Here is an 18,542-nt window from a genome sequence, read left to right as displayed (position 1 = left end):
GAGCTCTTGGAGCAATTGGAGCCTTTTGAAGCATTTGGAGTCTTTTGGAGCTGTTGGAGCCATTTAGAGCTGTGTTAAGCATTTGGAGGCTGTTGGAGCCATTTGGAGCATTTGGAGCTGCTGGAAACATTTGGAGCTGTCAAGCATTTGGAGGCTGTTGGAGCTGTTGGAGCCATTTGGAGGCCGTTTGGAGCATTTGGAGCATTTGGAGCCTTTTGAAGCATTTGGAGCTGTCAAGCATTTGGAGCATTTGGAGCTGCTGGAAACATTTGGAGCTGTCAAGCATTTGGAGGCCGTTTGGAGCATTTGGAGCCATTTGGAACTGTGTTAAGCATTTGGAGGCTGTTGGAGCTTTTGGAGCCTTTTTTTTGGAGCTGTTGGAGCATTTGGAGCTGCTGGAGACATTTGGAGCTGTCAAGCATTTGGAGGCCGTTTGGAGCATTTGGAGCCATTTGGAGCTGTGTTAAGCATTTGGAGGCTGTTGGAGCATTTGGAGCCTTTTTTTGGAGGTGTTGGAGCATTTGGAGCTGCTGGAGACATTTGGAGCTGTCAAGCATTTGGAGGCCGTTTGGAGCATTTGGAGCCATTTAGAGCTGTGTTAAGCATTTGGAGGCTGTCAAGCATTTGGAGGCCGTTTGGAGCATTTGGAGCCATTTGGAGCTGTGTTAAGCATTTGGAGGCTATTGGAGCATTTGGAGCCTTTTTTTGGAGCTGTTAGAGCATTTGGAGCCTTTTGAAGCATTTGGAGCTGTCAAGCATTTGGAGCTGCTGGAGACATTTGGAGCATTTGGAGTCGTTTGGAGCATTTGGAGCCATTTGGAGCTGTGTTAAGCATTTGGAGGCTGTTGGAGCTTTGGGAGCCATTTGGAGCTAAGAAGTAGTCGTTGCACGTCTATGCAGGGCTAAATGTTTATAAGATTGTTGTTGGCTTTCGCAAGTGATTCTGTAGTAGGATAGAAATTGTGTAATAAATATTATGTTTGTAAAAGACTTTGAGGTGTTTTATTTTTTGAACCTTACACTTTTCTGGTACTTTTTTAAAATTAAAGTTGTTTTGTATCGGCCAGGGATCGAACCAAGGACCTTAGTCGATCTAATCAATCAGTATATAGATTACAAATTTATTTAATGAATTTTGAACTTTTTCCCGAATCTCTAGCATTACAATTACGAATTTCCAATATGGTGGTCTTGGTGTCTGATAGGATGATGGTAGTAGAGGATTTAAAGTCTCTTTAAGAATTTTGAACATGGTTTATTGAAATTATTATTTTTTATATAAAATTAAATGTTTTGCATCATTCAGGGATCGAACCAAGGACTGGAGCGGATCGAATCAATATGTAAGTTAATGAGTGATTTATTTAATGAATTTTGGAATTTTTCCCGAATTTCTAGCTAAATAATTACGGATTTTCAAGATGGCGGCCATATTTCAAGATGGCGGGTGTCACAGTAATAATAAATGATTACTGCACTCTAGCGGATACGAACTAAACTAACATGGTGTCAGCGCACTCTCGTCGACGATACAATGATGATGATGGCTTCCAGCATCGAAGACAAGATGGCGGACATGACGTCATACTAGGTGACAATATATATATGCTTTAAGAAAAGTGGTGGGAGTCAGTCTGCCAAAAGTCACAACGGGAGGAGGATCGGTCACCATTTTTAATTTTTTTTTTGGCCTCACCGGGTTCGAACCGCGGACTCCAAACTCCGTGTCGAAAAAGTAATTTTTTATTAATATTTTATTAAATTTTTATTAAATGAATTTTTTTATAAATTTTAAAAAAAATTTCATTAAAATCGGATAATAAATAAAAAAGTTAAAGATGGCGGGCGTAACGAAAATTGCAACGATGACATCATCGTCCAATATGGCGGATAACACAATGCCGGAATTTTCTAGAAAACGAAATGACGTCATCCAAAATGGCGGATCCAAGATGGCCGCCGGGGTCAAGGTCAAAGGTCAAGGTCACATCCTGATAGAGGCTTAACTGAGGCTTGAGTTAAGGATGCTTAAGCCACTATCAGGACATTTCTAGCCGTTGGGATTTTTGAGGAATAAAACGGGAAATTTTCCCTCGAAACGGGAATTTTTCCCTCGAAAACGAGAAATTTTTTCTTAAAACGGGAAATTTTGAGTTATTTTGAGGCATTTTTGAGGAATTTTGAGGAATTTTTGCCGCCGTGACGTCACAAATCCAAGATGGCGGACACCGGCACCGGCACCACACCCAGAACCCAGATCTCGGACATACATTCACATACTACTGACTGTATATATGGAAAGCCATATCCGTTCGATGACAAAGTGAAGAAGTGTGCATTCAAGACATCGGCTGCAGTAATTTACAGTTCTAACGATGTGAAGCAATTTGTTAAATACGGTATCCAGAAACTCTGTCAAGAAGAGGTGGACTATGTCTGTAAAGGTTCTGGCTGGACTCTGTCTAGTATAAACCGATTGGAGCTAAGAATTAGTCATTTCACACCGCTGCGGAACTAAATGATTATAAGATTGCTGGCTTTCGTAGTGATCTTGTAGTAGAATATATATTATGTAATAAATATTATGTTTGTGAAAGAACTTGTGTTGTTTTTGTTTTTTTCTCGAACCTGTCACTATTATGTTAAATTGTTATTTTTTTTCATCGTCCAGAATCGTACCAAAGACCTAAGTCGATCTAATTAATCAGTACATTAATTGGAAATTTATTTAATGATTTCTGAACTTTTTCCCGAATCTCTAGCATTAAAATTATGAATTACCAATATGTTGGTGTTAATGGCTTATAGGATGATGATGACAGTAGAGGTTTTAATGTCTCTTTAAAAAATGTTGAACATGGAATAATGAAATTATTATTTTTTTACATCAAATTAAACATTATTGCATCGATCGGGTATCGAACCAAGGACTGAAACTGATCGAATCAATCTGTAAATTAATGAGTGATTTATTTAATGAATTTTGGAATTTTTCCCGAATTTCTAGCTAAATAATTACACGATTCTAAGATGGCGGCCAAATGACAAGATGGCGGGTGACACAGCAATAATAAATGATTACTGCACCTTAGCGGATAAGAATTAAACTAACATGGCGTCAGCGCACTCTCGCCGACGATAACAAGATGATGATGGCTACCAGCAGACGAAGACAAGATGGCGGACATGACATCATACTAGTTGACCTTGTTATTGGTGGTGGTAGGTTAGTCTGTAGGTGACTTCCGTGGTGGAAGGATTGGTCGCCATTTTTTTTTTCGCCCTCACCGGGTTCGAACCGAGGACTCCGAGCTCCGTGTCGTTAACGTATGTTTTTTAAATATTTTTTATTAAAATTTTATTAATTGAATTTTTTTATAAATTTTAAAAAATTTTCTATTTCATTAAAATTGTATAGTAAATTTAAAGATGGCGGGCGTAACGGAAACTGCAGCGGTGACGTCATAATCCTATAAATGGCTTAATGTTGGCTTGAGTTAAGGATGCTTAAGCCAGTTTTAGGAATTTTCAGCCGCTGGGAATTTTAAGGAATAAAACGGGAAATTTTCCCTCGAAACGGGAATTTTTCCCTCGAAAACGGGAATTTTTTTTCTTAAAACGGGAAATTTTGAGTCATTTTGAGTCATTTTTGAGGAATTTTGAGGAATTTTTGCCGTCGTGACGTCACAAATCCAATATGGCGGTCGGCACCACAGGCACCACACCCTTACGCCTGCCGTCGGACCGTCATTCATATACTACTCCTGTGTTTAAGTCATTTTAATTTAATTTGATTAAATAGGTGAAGTGTAGAACTACAAGTGAACTGTTCCGTACTACGAAAAATGCGAGTAACAAAATGCATTTGTGTGTAACGTTTCGTTACTCGGTACTAGATGTCGCACCCGTTACTCAGTACCGAATACATACGATTTGCTACAGCTCTATGGCTGACTAATTGAGCTTGAATTTGCAAAACTTCTTCCTGCATCTGCTTATCCTGCTAGTGACGGAGATGGAAAAAGCGTTAGGGGTAGAAGAAGCAGTTGCAGTAGCAGTAGTAGCACTAGCAGCAGCAGTAATAGAAGAATCAGCAGTAACAGTAGTATAGTTAATATTAACAGCATAATAAGTGGCAGCATTAGTAGTTGCAGCAGCGGTAGTAGTGAAAATAACAGTCCCAGAAGCGGACAGTGACTCAAACAAATAAGAGAATAGAAAAAATGTATCATGCAATAAAGAAACTTTTTCATAACTAAAAAATTTGCACAATTGAATGTTTTTTTTTAGAAAATTGGCATAGAAATTTTAGGTAAAGTTTTTTAGCCTGTGGCCTGCGAACTGATTCCTGCAGGAAATAATTTTTTTTTTCAGCTCACAGTTAAAGTTTAAGGGAAAACTATTATTTTTACAACCACCATATGTTCAGTTCATATTACTATATCTAAGAGAGACTTCTATTGAAACTTTTGCGACTGCTCTGATATCATCGGATTCTTGGTAGCAATGTCTTTAAATGAGGCTACAAATGAGTAAATTTAACAAAAATTTAATATAAAAACTTCATTCAGTAGTATAAAAGTATCAAATGTAATACACTATAAAGTTTAGCAACGAAGCTATTGCGACAGCCTTTGAAGTTTAGAAACGCTGAAAATGTAACACTAGATTTGATGATCAACAATTGATCCATGTGTACAGAAGGAAAATTTTTGTTAATTAATACGAGGACTAAATACAATACACTCCATAAAACAATCAATCACATAGGCAGTCGTAAGGCTTTGTTTTGTGTTATTTACAGCCTAAAAATTTTTTCATGAAATTTCTAGGCATTTAAGAAACCTGAAACTGTAAGTAATTAACAATAATTGTGTACCTACATGTCATTTTTGGCCAAGAAAAGACACCTGAAACCAATTTTAACTATAAGAGAATAATAAATACAAATTTTTACTATGTTATCGTTAATTATCGACACCGGTTTCCGTGGTGTAGTGGTAATCACATCCGCCTAACACGCGGAAGGTCCCCGGTTCGGTCCCGGGCGGAAACATCATTTTCGTAACTAGCCAACCATAATTAGTTTTGTAGCGAAATTATGTCGTATCAAAACAATTAACATCGTTATTAATATTATAATGTATTTATTTGCAGCAAAATAAAGAAAACTGACACAGTTAATTGATAAAATCCATTAGAAAATTTACTTGTTGTATAGTAAAGTAAAATGAAACTTTTCTTTACCAAAATAACAAAGGAAAAACTATATAATATAATTTGTGTAGTACAATTCGTGCAAAGGCTATAAATAGATAAAATGGGATCGCTATCTTCGAACACTCTAGCACTTTAAGCAACATTTCATAAGTCTGTTTGAATTACCTTTGATGTGGGTTGCCTATTAGATGTTAGTGTAAGAAAAATCACAGAAACTCTCTTTATATTATGTTCCTCAGGTATGTGTAGCATGATACACATGATATTATTAAAGTATTTCAGTTAACCATTTTTAAAATAGTATTTGTTCTACATATATTTGCAAAACTAAAACAACTAATTTACTGAAATTAAAATAAAACATTAAATATATATATTTTAAATCAGTCAGTTGAACAAGTATTTTCGAATAATAAAATACCTTACAATTAGAAACGCAAAACAAAAAAAAAAGTTAAAACGTTTTGGGAACTTTGTCTTTTTTATAATATTGGCTCTTTGCCAGTTAAAAAAAATGAAGGAATGATTTCCAAATGGAGATCAGTCAATCGGTGCTTCAGTTAAAATTTCATATTTTTTTTATCTTTTTGAAGCAAAGCTGTTCTCAGTTGCAGGAGCTGCGATAGAGTAATGTTGCTGTGGGAAGTAATGGATGCCATACGTATAGAATTCGTTCTTTCTCTATGTATTTTAAATATGTCAAAACATCTATATCCATAAAGTTATTGTGGTGATATTGGTTTTAACCTCTTAGCAACCTCTTAGCAACCTCTTTGCATGAACAATATTACCTCTTATTCAAATCTATGTATTAATTCATGTAAATATCTAAGTCATGTTTTGTGCTTAATAAAGCCTTAGTTTCTGAAGATAAGGTTTATTATGTCAATTTATTAAGCACATTCTATCAAGACACATTTAATACAAACAATGGACAAGTATTTCAAGCCCGAGAGATTTGAAGCAGATCACACAACTGGGAAAAGCTCCTCACAATGGAATCACTGGAAGAAAACATTCGAAGTCTTCACAGCATCAATCAAGGCTTCTGAAGCTGATAGGCTGTTACTACTCTACAATCATGCGAGTCACAGTATATACGAACTTATTAGCGAATGTACTTCTTATGCGTCTGCAATCGAAAAGCTAGATTCACTCTTTATTAAACCTAAGAATGAAATATTTTCAAGGCATAAACTAATGAGCCGACACCAGCAACCTGATGAAAGTGTAAATCAATTCTTACAATCTTTGCGTCTCCTTAGCTCTGAATGCGAGTTCAAAGATGTTAAAGCAGCAGCTTATAGGGACGAATACATTAGAGATGCATTTATAAAAGGTCTCTCATCGAACAGTATCCGACAACGTTTGTTAGAAAATGCAACTCTTAGCCTGGATGAAGCATTTGCAAAAGCACGATCATTAGAATCAGCTCATATAATTTCTGAATCCTATATTCCTAGCCAGACACCTTTAGCCTTAACTGAGCCGGTTCAGCAACCAAATTCTCCTGTAACCGCAGCCAGCAGTAGTCAGAAATGTTTCTTCTGTGGGTTCCCTCGTCATCCTCGTTCTTCCTGTCCAGCGCGAGAAGCTACATGCAAACTCTGTGGTAAGAAAGGCCATTATGCAAAAGTCTGTAGGTCAATTAAGCCCAAAGATCGTACTGCCGCCTTACCTGACTCTCCTCAAGACACAGATGACTTCTCAACTGTTGCTTGCCTTCCTGCTAAGTCTCTGGTTTTCCCTACTAACCAATCTAATCGTAATCGTAAGACCAAACCAACATCTTCCAAAACATCAGCTGCTTCTCCAACTAGCCTTTCCAAAACCATTGTCAAACTGAAAGTAAATGGTTTTCCAGCTGAAGGGCTAATAGACACGGGGAGTTCGGAGAGTTACATAAATGATGGTTTTGTCTCCAAACATAAATTAAAACAATATCCTACGTCATCTGAAGTAGCTATGGCATCGTCCTCTTTGGCCATGCCTATAAAAGCTTATTGTTCCGTAGATTTACAAATCTCGGACAATATTGTCACGTCTCACTTTCAGAGGGGGGGTGTTCAATTCTTCAAAAATGTAGCTCTGAACATAAGAAACTCAAAACATTAACTAGCCATAGAGCATCTCACTGAGGATTGAATCTTAGTAGGTGTATTCTTATACAAGAATAGAAAATCAGGATACTGAGAAAAAAATAAGAGTAACCTAAAAACAATAGAACAATCACATTTATTTATAACAATTAAATAAAGCTGACAAATAATGAGGCACCTTCCATGTCCGCTACCAGCCTTATAGATATTCCGACAGAAAAACAATAAACCATATATAAGATTTTCTTAGTAGTACTAACACATTAACATAATCGTAATAATTTCCTCCAGGCCACCCAGTGATACCAAGCTTCATTAGCTCTTCCACAACTTCATTTTTAAAATTTATTAAGAACATCCACTACCTTGAAACGGATTTTAGAAATTATTTAGTTTAAGTTTATAACGTCATCATTTACATGAAAAGACAAGGATCGTGATGCAAACAAATTACCGAGTTATACTTGAAAATAAAAAGGGAACGGTAGTGCTCAACGTATTACACGTTAAAACCACTAAGTTTCTAAGAACAAATTATTTATAAGAGCAAATAATACACCAAACGAGAATTTTTAAAGTTAACTACGAAGAAACACTGAAGGCTAAGAGTCCGGCATCACTCAGGCGCCATTTCCGATAGCACTCACCTAACCATTACCAAGTCGCCGCGCGGCCGGGCAGCATGACAGCCTTCCACAGGATTACCCCCCGCGAAAACATTTTACATCTCTTTTAAGCTATTTTCTTGGCCGCAAAACCCCTACGGGGAAAACATCCTGACGGGAAGTTTTCCTGTGTTTTACAAACACGTAAAGTTATTACAACAAGCCGGCCGCGCGGTCGGCCGCGCCAGGTTGCCCACGTAGTCAGAAAACCGGCCGCTAGATTGCGACACTCGCCTGCGCACGGCGACTGCGCACAATCTGCGCTCTCAGCTGGCCTCAAAAAAAAACGACAAACAAGTCTGCGCCGCGTTTCTCTGGAACTGCAGCAAACAACGTGTCAGCTGGCCTGGCTGAAACGCGGTCACGCCTGCGTTCCCAGACAAAGACGTGCAAGACTCGCACTCTTCCAGCCCCCCCGCAAACCCAAATCCAACAAAGGTGTTACCCCATCTTAGCGTGAGGGAAACCAAGTCCCGAACTAGCGAAAAGAATTTAAAATTGTATTTTCAACAAATAAACTAATTAAATAAATTAATGATAATTTTGAGCTACGCGACATCACCCCGGGCGGCAGGAGCTTGTGCCCCACAAGCTTACAACAATGCTTGGGGAATATTTAAGTTTGCTTCAAAAAAAAAACCAATTGTCCCTATCATTTCTATGTGATCCAGTTACAAATTTAAATTAGTGATTACAGTGGTTGTTGTTTAGGTATAAATACCAACTCTAAGTTCTACTAGCACTTATTGACAATTTCCTCTCGGAGGACAAATGTGTTTTACAAAATTTCACATGTTAGCACTGCTTGGGACAGCAAGCAGCCAGGAGGGATACGGCGAAGAGATGCACCAACTCAGGGCAGAGACAGGAACAGCCAGCGGAACTGTGAGCTGCAGAATCACACCCCACTCCAACTTCTGCCTCTCCCAGCCGGTTCATCCCGACGTCGTTCATCCCAACTGCTCGTCATCCACGGTACACGACACCATTCCTACACAAAATACATGAGCAGCATCAGGAGTCATACAATTACAAACAACTAAAAAAAAACTCTCAAACATCAAAATAATAGTGAACAAATCAAACAATTAAATTATCTTACTTAAGTTAATGACGTATTTTCATGTGTTTATCAAGAAGTATTCATGAGATCAACATAGATCAACACAACTAACCAAGGAGGGTCATACCAGGTATCAACACAAAAATAACTTTTAAAGATTCTTAAAACAAGTAACTATTCAAAAACTAAACTCGTAACTTATCTGCAATATTCAACATCTTGAAGAAAAGCCTACCCCCCACATTTCGTAGAGGAAGGATAAGGTAAGGTACCTAATAGGAAAATTTACAACAAAAACTTGACTGTGTCCACGTGTAGGTTGAAAGTTTATAACTACACTGGCCTTGTCTTGCTATACACTTTGTTTTGAACGTCAGGTCAGTAGTTTCAAACGATGGATAATTCTAGTCTTCTCGATAAATTTGTTGTTTGGGGGGCCACACCCTATCGCGATGCGTAATCACTGTCCTTGGACATGGCCACTCCCAAACCGCTGATACTCCTGGTAATCGTGCATCACCACACGATTCGACGATACGGGCACCAGCCCGCAGCAATGGGTAGAAGCAGGTCCTCTTCTCCCAACTGGCCCACGTGGTATCTGGCTGACCCTTAACGACGCGCCTTCTCCCAACTCGAGAAGGGACAAGAGTTCTGGATGGAGCTGCACCACAGCACTCCTTTCGAAATTGCCCTTAACAAGTCCGCCTCAAAAGTCATTCTCTTCGATTGACGAAAACTATCAATGTCACTTCTTGAATAATAAAAACACAAGGGGGGGGGGGGGGTTATGGTGGAAAATGGGAATACGGAAAGGATCCCACCCACTTTCTCAATGATTAGTCCTGACGTCATAATTCCCCTTATTGAACCTGGTATTCTCCCTCCATCGTTATTTGGTTCTATAAAAATTATTTATGGGCGCATGCCCCTTCACATAAACATTAATCAAATTCTAATTTTTCTAATCGTAGGTAAAGCTTTACATTGAACAAAATTCATTCACTACTGATCATCACAAATGGAAATGGTTACTTTCAATTCCTCCCCAGTTTCACTGGATAACTTAGCTACACAACCATTATCTCTGGCTAGTATGTCTTTTAATTCTACCTTTCCACTGGTAGAAGGAACAGCATTTTCTACTGTAGTCGAGATTTCTACAGACATACTGAGGGGTTTCCGATTTCTCAGATATTTTAATAACAGAACTAAAAACATTCCAACTATTACCAATATAGTAATTACAGTTACACTTATTTCTATGCCAAGGGTAGTAACATTGTCCAAGGCGGATACTCTTGGTAGCGTTCCAATACCTACTAGATATGGATTTTTAATAATAATAAATAATAATACACTACTTACAATGGAAAGCGCAATACTCTGTAAGTTTTTCATTACAAATCTTGGTACGTTTTCTGGTTCTCTTAAATGAATCGGGTCTAAAGGGGTTTCAAACTTTGTCAAAGAAAAATTTAAATGTGGTATTAGAGTTGGCCAATTTTCATCTAAACAATCCATTAAGGATGGAAAAACTGTATGTGTTGACGTAGGATGAGGGAAAATTTTCAATTTACGTAACTTCGTCCAAGCAGCTGGTATTACATGTACCAATTGAAATTTAGATTTTGTTAACGCATCACATGGATACAACTCGTTAATTTTAAGTTCTTGGTTTAAATACAAACGACAATCACACGGTACTTCTATATCTACAGCTCCGAGGATGTCTCCACTTCCTAAAAATAAAGATTCATTGTTATGTTTCATGCATTGCAAGTCTAATTTTCCTGACGGGTTTGTTAGGAAGTACCGCTCTGGTCCAGCCTGGGTGATCATCAGTTGGTTTCCGGAATGGCATCGAAACGCACATGTGGTACTAAGATTTTCAACGGTAATCCCCTGAAAAAGAGCCTTTGGACACAAAGCACTACCTAGGGTATCTCCGGAGAACCTGGGAACAAAACACAATTTATCTTCAAATGGTCTACAATCTAATAAATTTCTACCCTGAATAGTGATTAGATGGTCTCCATCCACTGCCAGAAAATTCGGAGCATGATCCAAATGACAAGTTGAGTTCTTCCACTGAAATGGGACTGCGACGAACTGAAACAATCTCCAATTGGAATTTAGTTTAACAATTGGTACTTTAATTTGAAGGTATAAATTTTCCTTGTGGACTTGACATTTACAAATGGGTAAATTAAAATATTTCTGAACTTCTGATACACTTATGGACAACGCATAACCATCCCTATTAAGAATTTCATTTAGCATATTTAATTTCTCTTTCAATTGAGCTGGTGTAACTACAATGGCAGGTATTTTATTTGACCGGCACTGGTCCAGAATCTCTAGTCTTGTAAATGTATGCGCTTGTTTGGCTAATTGAGAGGCCAACAGTACCTGAAACTGGAATGAATGTCCTATGTCTTGAACCATACCTGAAAACTTAGTCACCATAGTCTCTCGGAGGTCTTTTAAGTAATCAGACAAATTTGTGAATTTTGATTGTACTCTTTTTAGAATTCCGGTCATTCCCTCGTTTATAACAAAAATAGTGTTGCTCATATTTGCCAGTGCCTCATGAGTGTTTAAAATTTGTGATTCCATCTTGTTTATGTGTTCTGACATTTGTTGTTCATTTAGGAAAAGATTATTCAATTGACTATTGACGGCAATGTCACAACACCAATGAAAAAACTCTCCAATGAAATTTAACCCTCGTCTTTCCCGAACTTGAGACTGAAAATCCAATACGTCATCCCCTGCTGCTTCGTTTACCTTATTAATTAGCATGTCAGTATAAATTAAGCTATGTTTTAATTCTTTGAAAATAACACACCATTCACTTGAACTATTGGAGGGACAAGAAGTGATTTCTTTGATACTATCCTGAATGTCATCTAATTGCATTGGCCAAGCAACCTTAAAATTTACTGGTACCGATGAAGTGTACAATGTTACCTGAGGTATCGGCTCGAAATGCGCTCCCGCAACCACCCCCACTGCTCCTTCAGGTAGCGGTCGATGTTGTCTGCTGCTTCCCAGCTGCAGGAGCACCAGGACGATGTGTAGCATCCTCATCGTCAGTACGGAAGATGATCACGCCTTAAGACTCTGTAAAAATTCTATACAAAACTAAATATTAGACAGGCTCGATTTTTGTTTACAAGTGTTACAAAACTTTCGAATTATTTTTTTTTTCTCTCTCTCTTTGTTTTATTTAGTTATCCACAACCACAATAAAAAAATCTCTATTACATAACTTATCATAACTTATACACTGTAAAAATTTTTCATTCTCTCTACGTTTGTAACTTCGTAAACATCTCTGCCTCGACTCGTCTTCTTTAACCTGTACAGGTTATTAGACAATTTGTCCACCACAACATAAGGACCGAACCATTTATGCAATAGTTTCTCTGACAAACCCTTTTTTCGAACAGGTGTGTACACCATAACCTCCTGTCCTATCTTATAGGTCACCGCTCGTCGTCTGCGGTCATACCTTTTTTTATCGATACCCTGTTGTCTCTTTAAATTCTCTCTGGACTGTCGCAGGATCTCCTTCCAACGAGTACGCAGTCGAAGGCTGTCCTCATCTTCTACAGGCTGACTTAATTGAACATCTGAGGGTAATACAGGTTCTCTACCATACATGAGCACAAATGGGCTAACTTTTAATGTTTCCTGCCTCGCCGTGTTGTATGCCAAAGTGACCAAGGGTACATATTCATCCCAATTACGTTGTGAGGATGCCACATACTGAGATAGCATCATTGCTATTGTTCCATTTAATCTTTCACATAATCCATTTGTGTTTGGCCTGTATCCTGAGGTTTTCAAACTTTGTACATCCATTAACCTAAGTAATTCATTAACGACTTTGGAAGTAAAAACTTTTCCTCTATCTGTCAATATGGAACATGGTACAGAATGGCGACAAATTATGTTTTCTAGTAAAAACTTAGCTACGTCATTGGCGTTACTAGTGGGGGTGGCTTTAGTCTCCGCCCATCGAGTACCGTAATCAATAGCAACAAGAATGTATTTGTTTCCTGACACGGTTTTTGGAAAAGGGCCTAAAATATCGACACCAATACGTTCGAAAGGTTCACAGATAGGTAATGGTTCTAATAACCCTGCTTTCTTTTGAGGAACTCCCTTTTTCCCCTGACATCCCCTACAACTCCTTACATAGGCCTGAATCTCTTTTAGCATATTGGTCCAATAATAACGACGTATAATTTTGTCGGCGGTGCGAACTACTCCTAAGTGACCGCCAAAAGTGGGATTGTCGTGACTTTCCCTCAGAATTTCAGCCTTTAAGCTTTCTGGGACTACTAATAGCTTGTCTCTACCACTTGGGTTAGAGTTATTTTTGTACAAAACACCATTCAGCAAAGAAAAATTTTTCGCTTGTCGGCTTAACTTATTATCGATTCCTGACGGTTGAGTCAACTCAGAAATTAAAGGTCTTAGACTCACATCAGAATATTGCAGCTTAGCTAAATCCACATCATGCATCACAAAAACAGGTAACTCAAGGGATTTTTCTTCGTCAAGGGCTGTCCCTGTGTTGACAGCATTTCTACTCAAACTGTCTACATGTACATGAGTTTTTCCACTACTATAACATACAGTGTACTCATACTCCATCAATTTCAATGCCCACCTGGTTAACCTTCCTGCGCTATGAGCATTAAATTTCAAACGATTCAAATAACATAGGCTATGATGATCGGTTACAATTTTGAATGGCTTCAGGTAAATGTAAGGCCGAAACTGGTCTAAAGCATAAATCAAGGCTAAACATTCAAGGTGAGTTATAGGATATCTAGTCTCAGCTGACGTGAGAGTTCGACTGGCATAGGCAATAGGTTGTAATTTTCCATCAATTCTTTGTAACAATGTGGCTCCTATCCCTAAGGTACTAGCATCTGTATGTATTTCAATGGGCTGGTTTTCCTGGAAGTGAGCTAACACGGGGGAAGAAATCAGCTTTTCTTTCAAAATTTGGAATGCTTGTTCTTGCTTGTCGGTCCAGATAAACTTTTCATTTTTCTTTAGCAATGTCGACAAGGGTTTCGCAATCTGAGAGAAATTTGCTATAAACTTACGATAGAAAGAAGCTAGGCCTAAAAAGCTTCTCACCCCTCGTTGGTCCTTAGGTGTAGGAAATTGTTTCACTGCTACTACTTTATCGGGGTGGGGTCTAATCCCTTCATGGTTAACCAAATGTCCCAACACATCGGTTTCAAAATAACCGAAGGTACATTTTGACGGTTTCAAGGTTAAATTAGCATTTTGCATCCTTTTAAAAACTTGTTCTAATCGGTCAAGATGTTGATTAAACGTACTGCCCACTACTAGAATGTCATCCAAATAGACTAAGCATGAACCCCACTTTAACCCTGCCAAAGTCTTATCCATGTATCTCTGAAAAATTGACGGAGCGGTTTTCAAACCAAAAGGAAGGGTTTCAAAACAAAAAGTACCATCGGTGGTAACAAATGCAGTTTTTTCCTGATCCTGTTCAGCTACTCTCAATTGGTGGTATCCTGAATTCATATCCAAGTGAGTAAAATACTTAGCACCAGTCAAGTGACTTAAGAAATCATCTATTCGAGGAAGGGGGTATTTATTATCCTTAAGAATAGTGTTAAAACGACGGTAGTCCACACACATCCTATAATCGTTGTCTTTTTTTCTAACAAGAACAACTGGTGAACACCAACTCGTGTCACAGGGTCTCACAATCCCATTTTTAATGTGTTCTTGTACTATGTTATGAATAATTTCCCGTTCCCCAGGAGAAACTCGATAAGGTACAGATGATATGGGTGTGCTGTCCCCTGTATCCAGAAAAACTACTTCCTCTTTTGTTCTCCCTATCTGGCTGGGGTCCCAACTGAAAACATTTTGATATTTATACAACAACTCTACCAGTCTGTTTTTTTGTTCCTCTGGTAACTCTGGATTAATGTTTAATTTAGACACATCAAAATCGACATTATTTTTATCTCTAGCTTGTAATACCTTAGTTACTTCTTTGTTCTCGATACTAGGTGTTTCCTCAAACTCATTTAAATATCCTAATTTCATTCCCTTATGAAGAGTAACTGACTGGTTAGTAGTATTAGTAACCCAAATGTGAGTATGCTGTTTTCTGTTTACAATACTCCTAGGTACAAGTACAGAATATCTGTTGTAAATATCCTCCTTAGGCTCTATCAGCACCTCATCAGGTAAATTATTTCCTTCAAAATTAATTTCGATAAGATGATGCATCCTTGGCTCTACTCTAACATGATTGTGAACTGTCACACAACCTAACCTGAAAATATTTTCTGGCTCGATTTGGCTTAACTCCTGTGTTCCATCCTGACCTACATTATGATTAACCCGATTTTGGTTTTGATCTACTTGAATTTTGTCTCTTTTTACTTTGGTTTGGCTTTTAACCTCCCTTATTTCGGTATTTGTGGTATTTACGAAGCAATCAGGACGTGTTATGGTCAAGGACATTTTCTGGCCTCCCTTACAAGAAATTTCTGCTCCATATTTGGTTAAAAAATCACATCCTAAAATGATCCCTTTTATTGGGGCTTCCACCAGACCTACCGCATGTGAATAAACATACTGTCCTAATTTAAATCTTAATTTGGCCATCTTATTAAGTTTCTGAACTCTTCCTGAGACTCCTGTAAAACCTCTTGGTTCTGCGGATTTCCAACAACTTTTCGGTACTAATCTATCCTCAATTAGTGATACCGCAGCTCCTGTATCGATAAAAACGGGGATTTCTTTTCCGAACATTTTTGTCTTCTGACTTAAAATACCGTCATTTTGTAAAAGAGACATTTGGTTAACAAGGGACGAGTTGTCACCCCGACCGACTCTCGCCCTATTTAGTTTCCCTGTTGTGACGTTTTGCAATCTCGTATCAAGTGACCTGGTCGTTTGCATTTTAAACAAATCGGCCTACCATCTGAGGTCCACTGTGGTCTGTCAGTTATTTTTGGAAATGAATTACTTGGGGTCTGCCTGAAAAAATTGTTGTTCTGATTTCGATGGTATTGTGTTAGTGTACTGTTATTTTTGTAATTTCCTCCCTGAGTTCTAAACTGTGACTTTGGTTGTGCCTGTAATCTCATGGTATCCAGTTCCCCGCGTAATTGTTTTAATTGTTTATTAAACTCTATCAAACTGTCCTCAATTCTCGTGTTGATAGATGACAATTCTCTTTCTGGTGTTTGAATTTCTTTAAGATTTCTGATAGGTACTTGTTCCTGTTTCGAATTTACCCACTGTGTCCTCTCATGATTTTTAGCGTAATACAGACCTGCCTCAATATTCCTCAAATTACCTAGTAACTGTTCCACAGTATTGTTTGGGAAAAGCATAACTTTCTCTACAATGTCTGGCCTTAACCCACGCAATACATATCTAACCTTACTAGCTTCATTCATCTTAGCATCAAGTCGGTTACAAAGATTCAATATGTCGTACACAAATGACTCGAAAGGTTCATCTACTGCTTGTACTCGCGCCTGCAATCTTAACTCTAAGTCCTCTATGTGACCCACTCTCACAAACGCATCCCTTAATTTATTTGCTAATTCCTCAAATGTAGTTAAATTCTCCAATGTGCTCTCACAGCTGTCATACCATTTTAAAGCAGGCCCTCTCAAAAATGTAGGCAAGTATGACAAACATTTTTGCTCATTCCACCCATTTACCTTGGCTGCTCTGCGAAACTGTTTTAAAAATTCCTCAACCTCCTCACATCTCTTTCCAAAAAAATATCCCGGGTCCACAAAACACCTGCCTGTCTCCATGTTTAAATTCTGATCTTTCAATTCTGGTTTTATGTCGCTTAATTTATCTTTTAACACTTTCAATGATTCATCATCTGACGAAGAACTACTATCACTGTTCTCAGGGTTTTTTACTTTGTCATCCAATATTTCAATTGTGTATTTACTAGCCATCCCTAATAGACTCCACCTTAAATTATTTTCATTAGTCCTTAACTTAAGCATACATTTCACATTTCACCTTAAATTAATTATTGTTAGACAAATACAGCCATCCCTGGTCTCCCACTGGTTTCCTGAAATAACCTAAAATAAATTTTATTATCATTACACAATTAATCCTATAAACACATCAATCTTAATACACCAGCTGCACTGCATGCTCTTCTTCTTCACTAAAATAAATCAAAATGTTAGACCACACCTAACACTCTTATCTTAATTTATTTTTCAGTATCCCAACATTCTTTATACCTACTACCCGGCGCCTCCACCATTTGTCACGTCTCACTTTCAGAGGGGGGGGGGTTCAATTCTTCAAAAATGTAGCTCTGAACATAAGAAACTCAAAACATTAACTAGCCATAGAGCATCTCACTGAGGATTGAATCTTAGTAGGTGTATTCTTATACAAGAATAGAAAATCAGGATACTGAGAAAAAAATAAGAGTAACCTAAAAACAATAGAACAATCACATTTATTTATAACAATTAAATAAAGCTGACAAATAATGAGGCACCTTCCATGTCCGCTACCAGCCTTATAGATATTCCGACAGAAAAACAATAAACCATATATAAGATTTTCTTAGTAGTACTAACACATTAACATAATCGTAATAATTTCCTCCAGGCCACCCAGTGATACCAAGCTTCATTAGCTCTTCCACAACTTCATTTTTAAAATTTATTAAGAACATCCACTACCTTGAAACGGATTTTAGAAATTATTTAGTTTAAGTTTATAACGTCATCATTTACATGAAAAGACAAGGATCGTGATGCAAACAAATTACCGAGTTATACTTGAAAATAAAAAGGGAACGGTAGTGCTCAACGTATTACACGTTAAAACCACTAAGTTTCTAAGAACAAATTATTTATAAGAGCAAATAATACACCAAACGAGAATTTTTAAAGTTAACTACGAAGAAACACTGAAGGCTAAGAGTCCGGCATCACTCAGGCGCCATTTCCGATAGCACTCACCTAACCATTACCAAGTCGCCGCGCGGCCGGGCAGCATGACAGCCTTCCACAGGATTACCCCCCGCGAAAACATTTTACATCTCTTTTAAGCTATTTTCTTGGCCGCAAAACCCCTACGGGGAAAACATCCTGACGGGAAGTTTTCCTGTGTTTTACAAACACGTAAAGTTATTACAACAAGCCGGCCGCGCGGTCGGCCGCGCCAGGTTGCCCACGTAGTCAGAAAACCGGCCGCTAGATTGCGACACTCGCCTGCGCACGGCGACTGCGCACAATCTGCGCTCTCAGCTGGCCTCAAAAAAAAACGACAAACAAGTCTGCGCCGCGTTTCTCTGGAACTGCAGCAAACAACGTGTCAGCTGGCCTGGCTGAAACGCGGTCACGCCTGCGTTCCCAGACAAAGACGTGCAAGACTCGCACTCTTCCAGCCCCCCCGCAAACCCAAATCCAACAAAGG

At 38.3% G+C, this 18,542-nt stretch overlaps 1 protein-coding gene and 1 non-coding gene across 2 annotated transcripts; one reads left to right on the top strand and one right to left on the bottom strand.

The window, feature by feature from the left end:
• Positions 1-4,983: 4,983 nt before the first annotated feature.
• On the top strand, positions 4,984-5,056 carry Trnav-aac (transfer RNA valine (anticodon AAC)). Its single transcript has one exon. It is a non-coding gene; the product is annotated as a tRNA-Val (tRNA).
• A 2,381-nt stretch (positions 5,057-7,437) lies between these two features.
• Positions 7,438-18,336, bottom strand: LOC134537888 (uncharacterized). The gene is made up of 2 exons (XM_063378801.1): positions 18,086-18,336; positions 7,438-12,184 (listed from the first exon to the last, which is right to left on the bottom strand). The coding sequence occupies exon 2, from the start codon at positions 12,138-12,140 to the stop codon at positions 10,053-10,055; it is 2,088 nt and encodes a 695-aa protein (XP_063234871.1). The 5' UTR covers positions 12,141-12,184; positions 18,086-18,336; the 3' UTR covers positions 7,438-10,052.
• Positions 18,337-18,542: the final 206 nt, after the last annotated feature.

Source organism: Bacillus rossius, chromosome 12 (assembly GCF_032445375.1).
Source record: "Bacillus rossius redtenbacheri isolate Brsri chromosome 12, Brsri_v3, whole genome shotgun sequence".
In the NCBI taxonomy this organism is placed as follows: Eukaryota; Metazoa; Arthropoda; class Insecta; order Phasmatodea; family Bacillidae; genus Bacillus; species Bacillus rossius.
The sequence above is the reverse complement of the archived record's forward strand: the minus strand, read 5'-3'. Positions and strand labels throughout refer to the sequence as shown.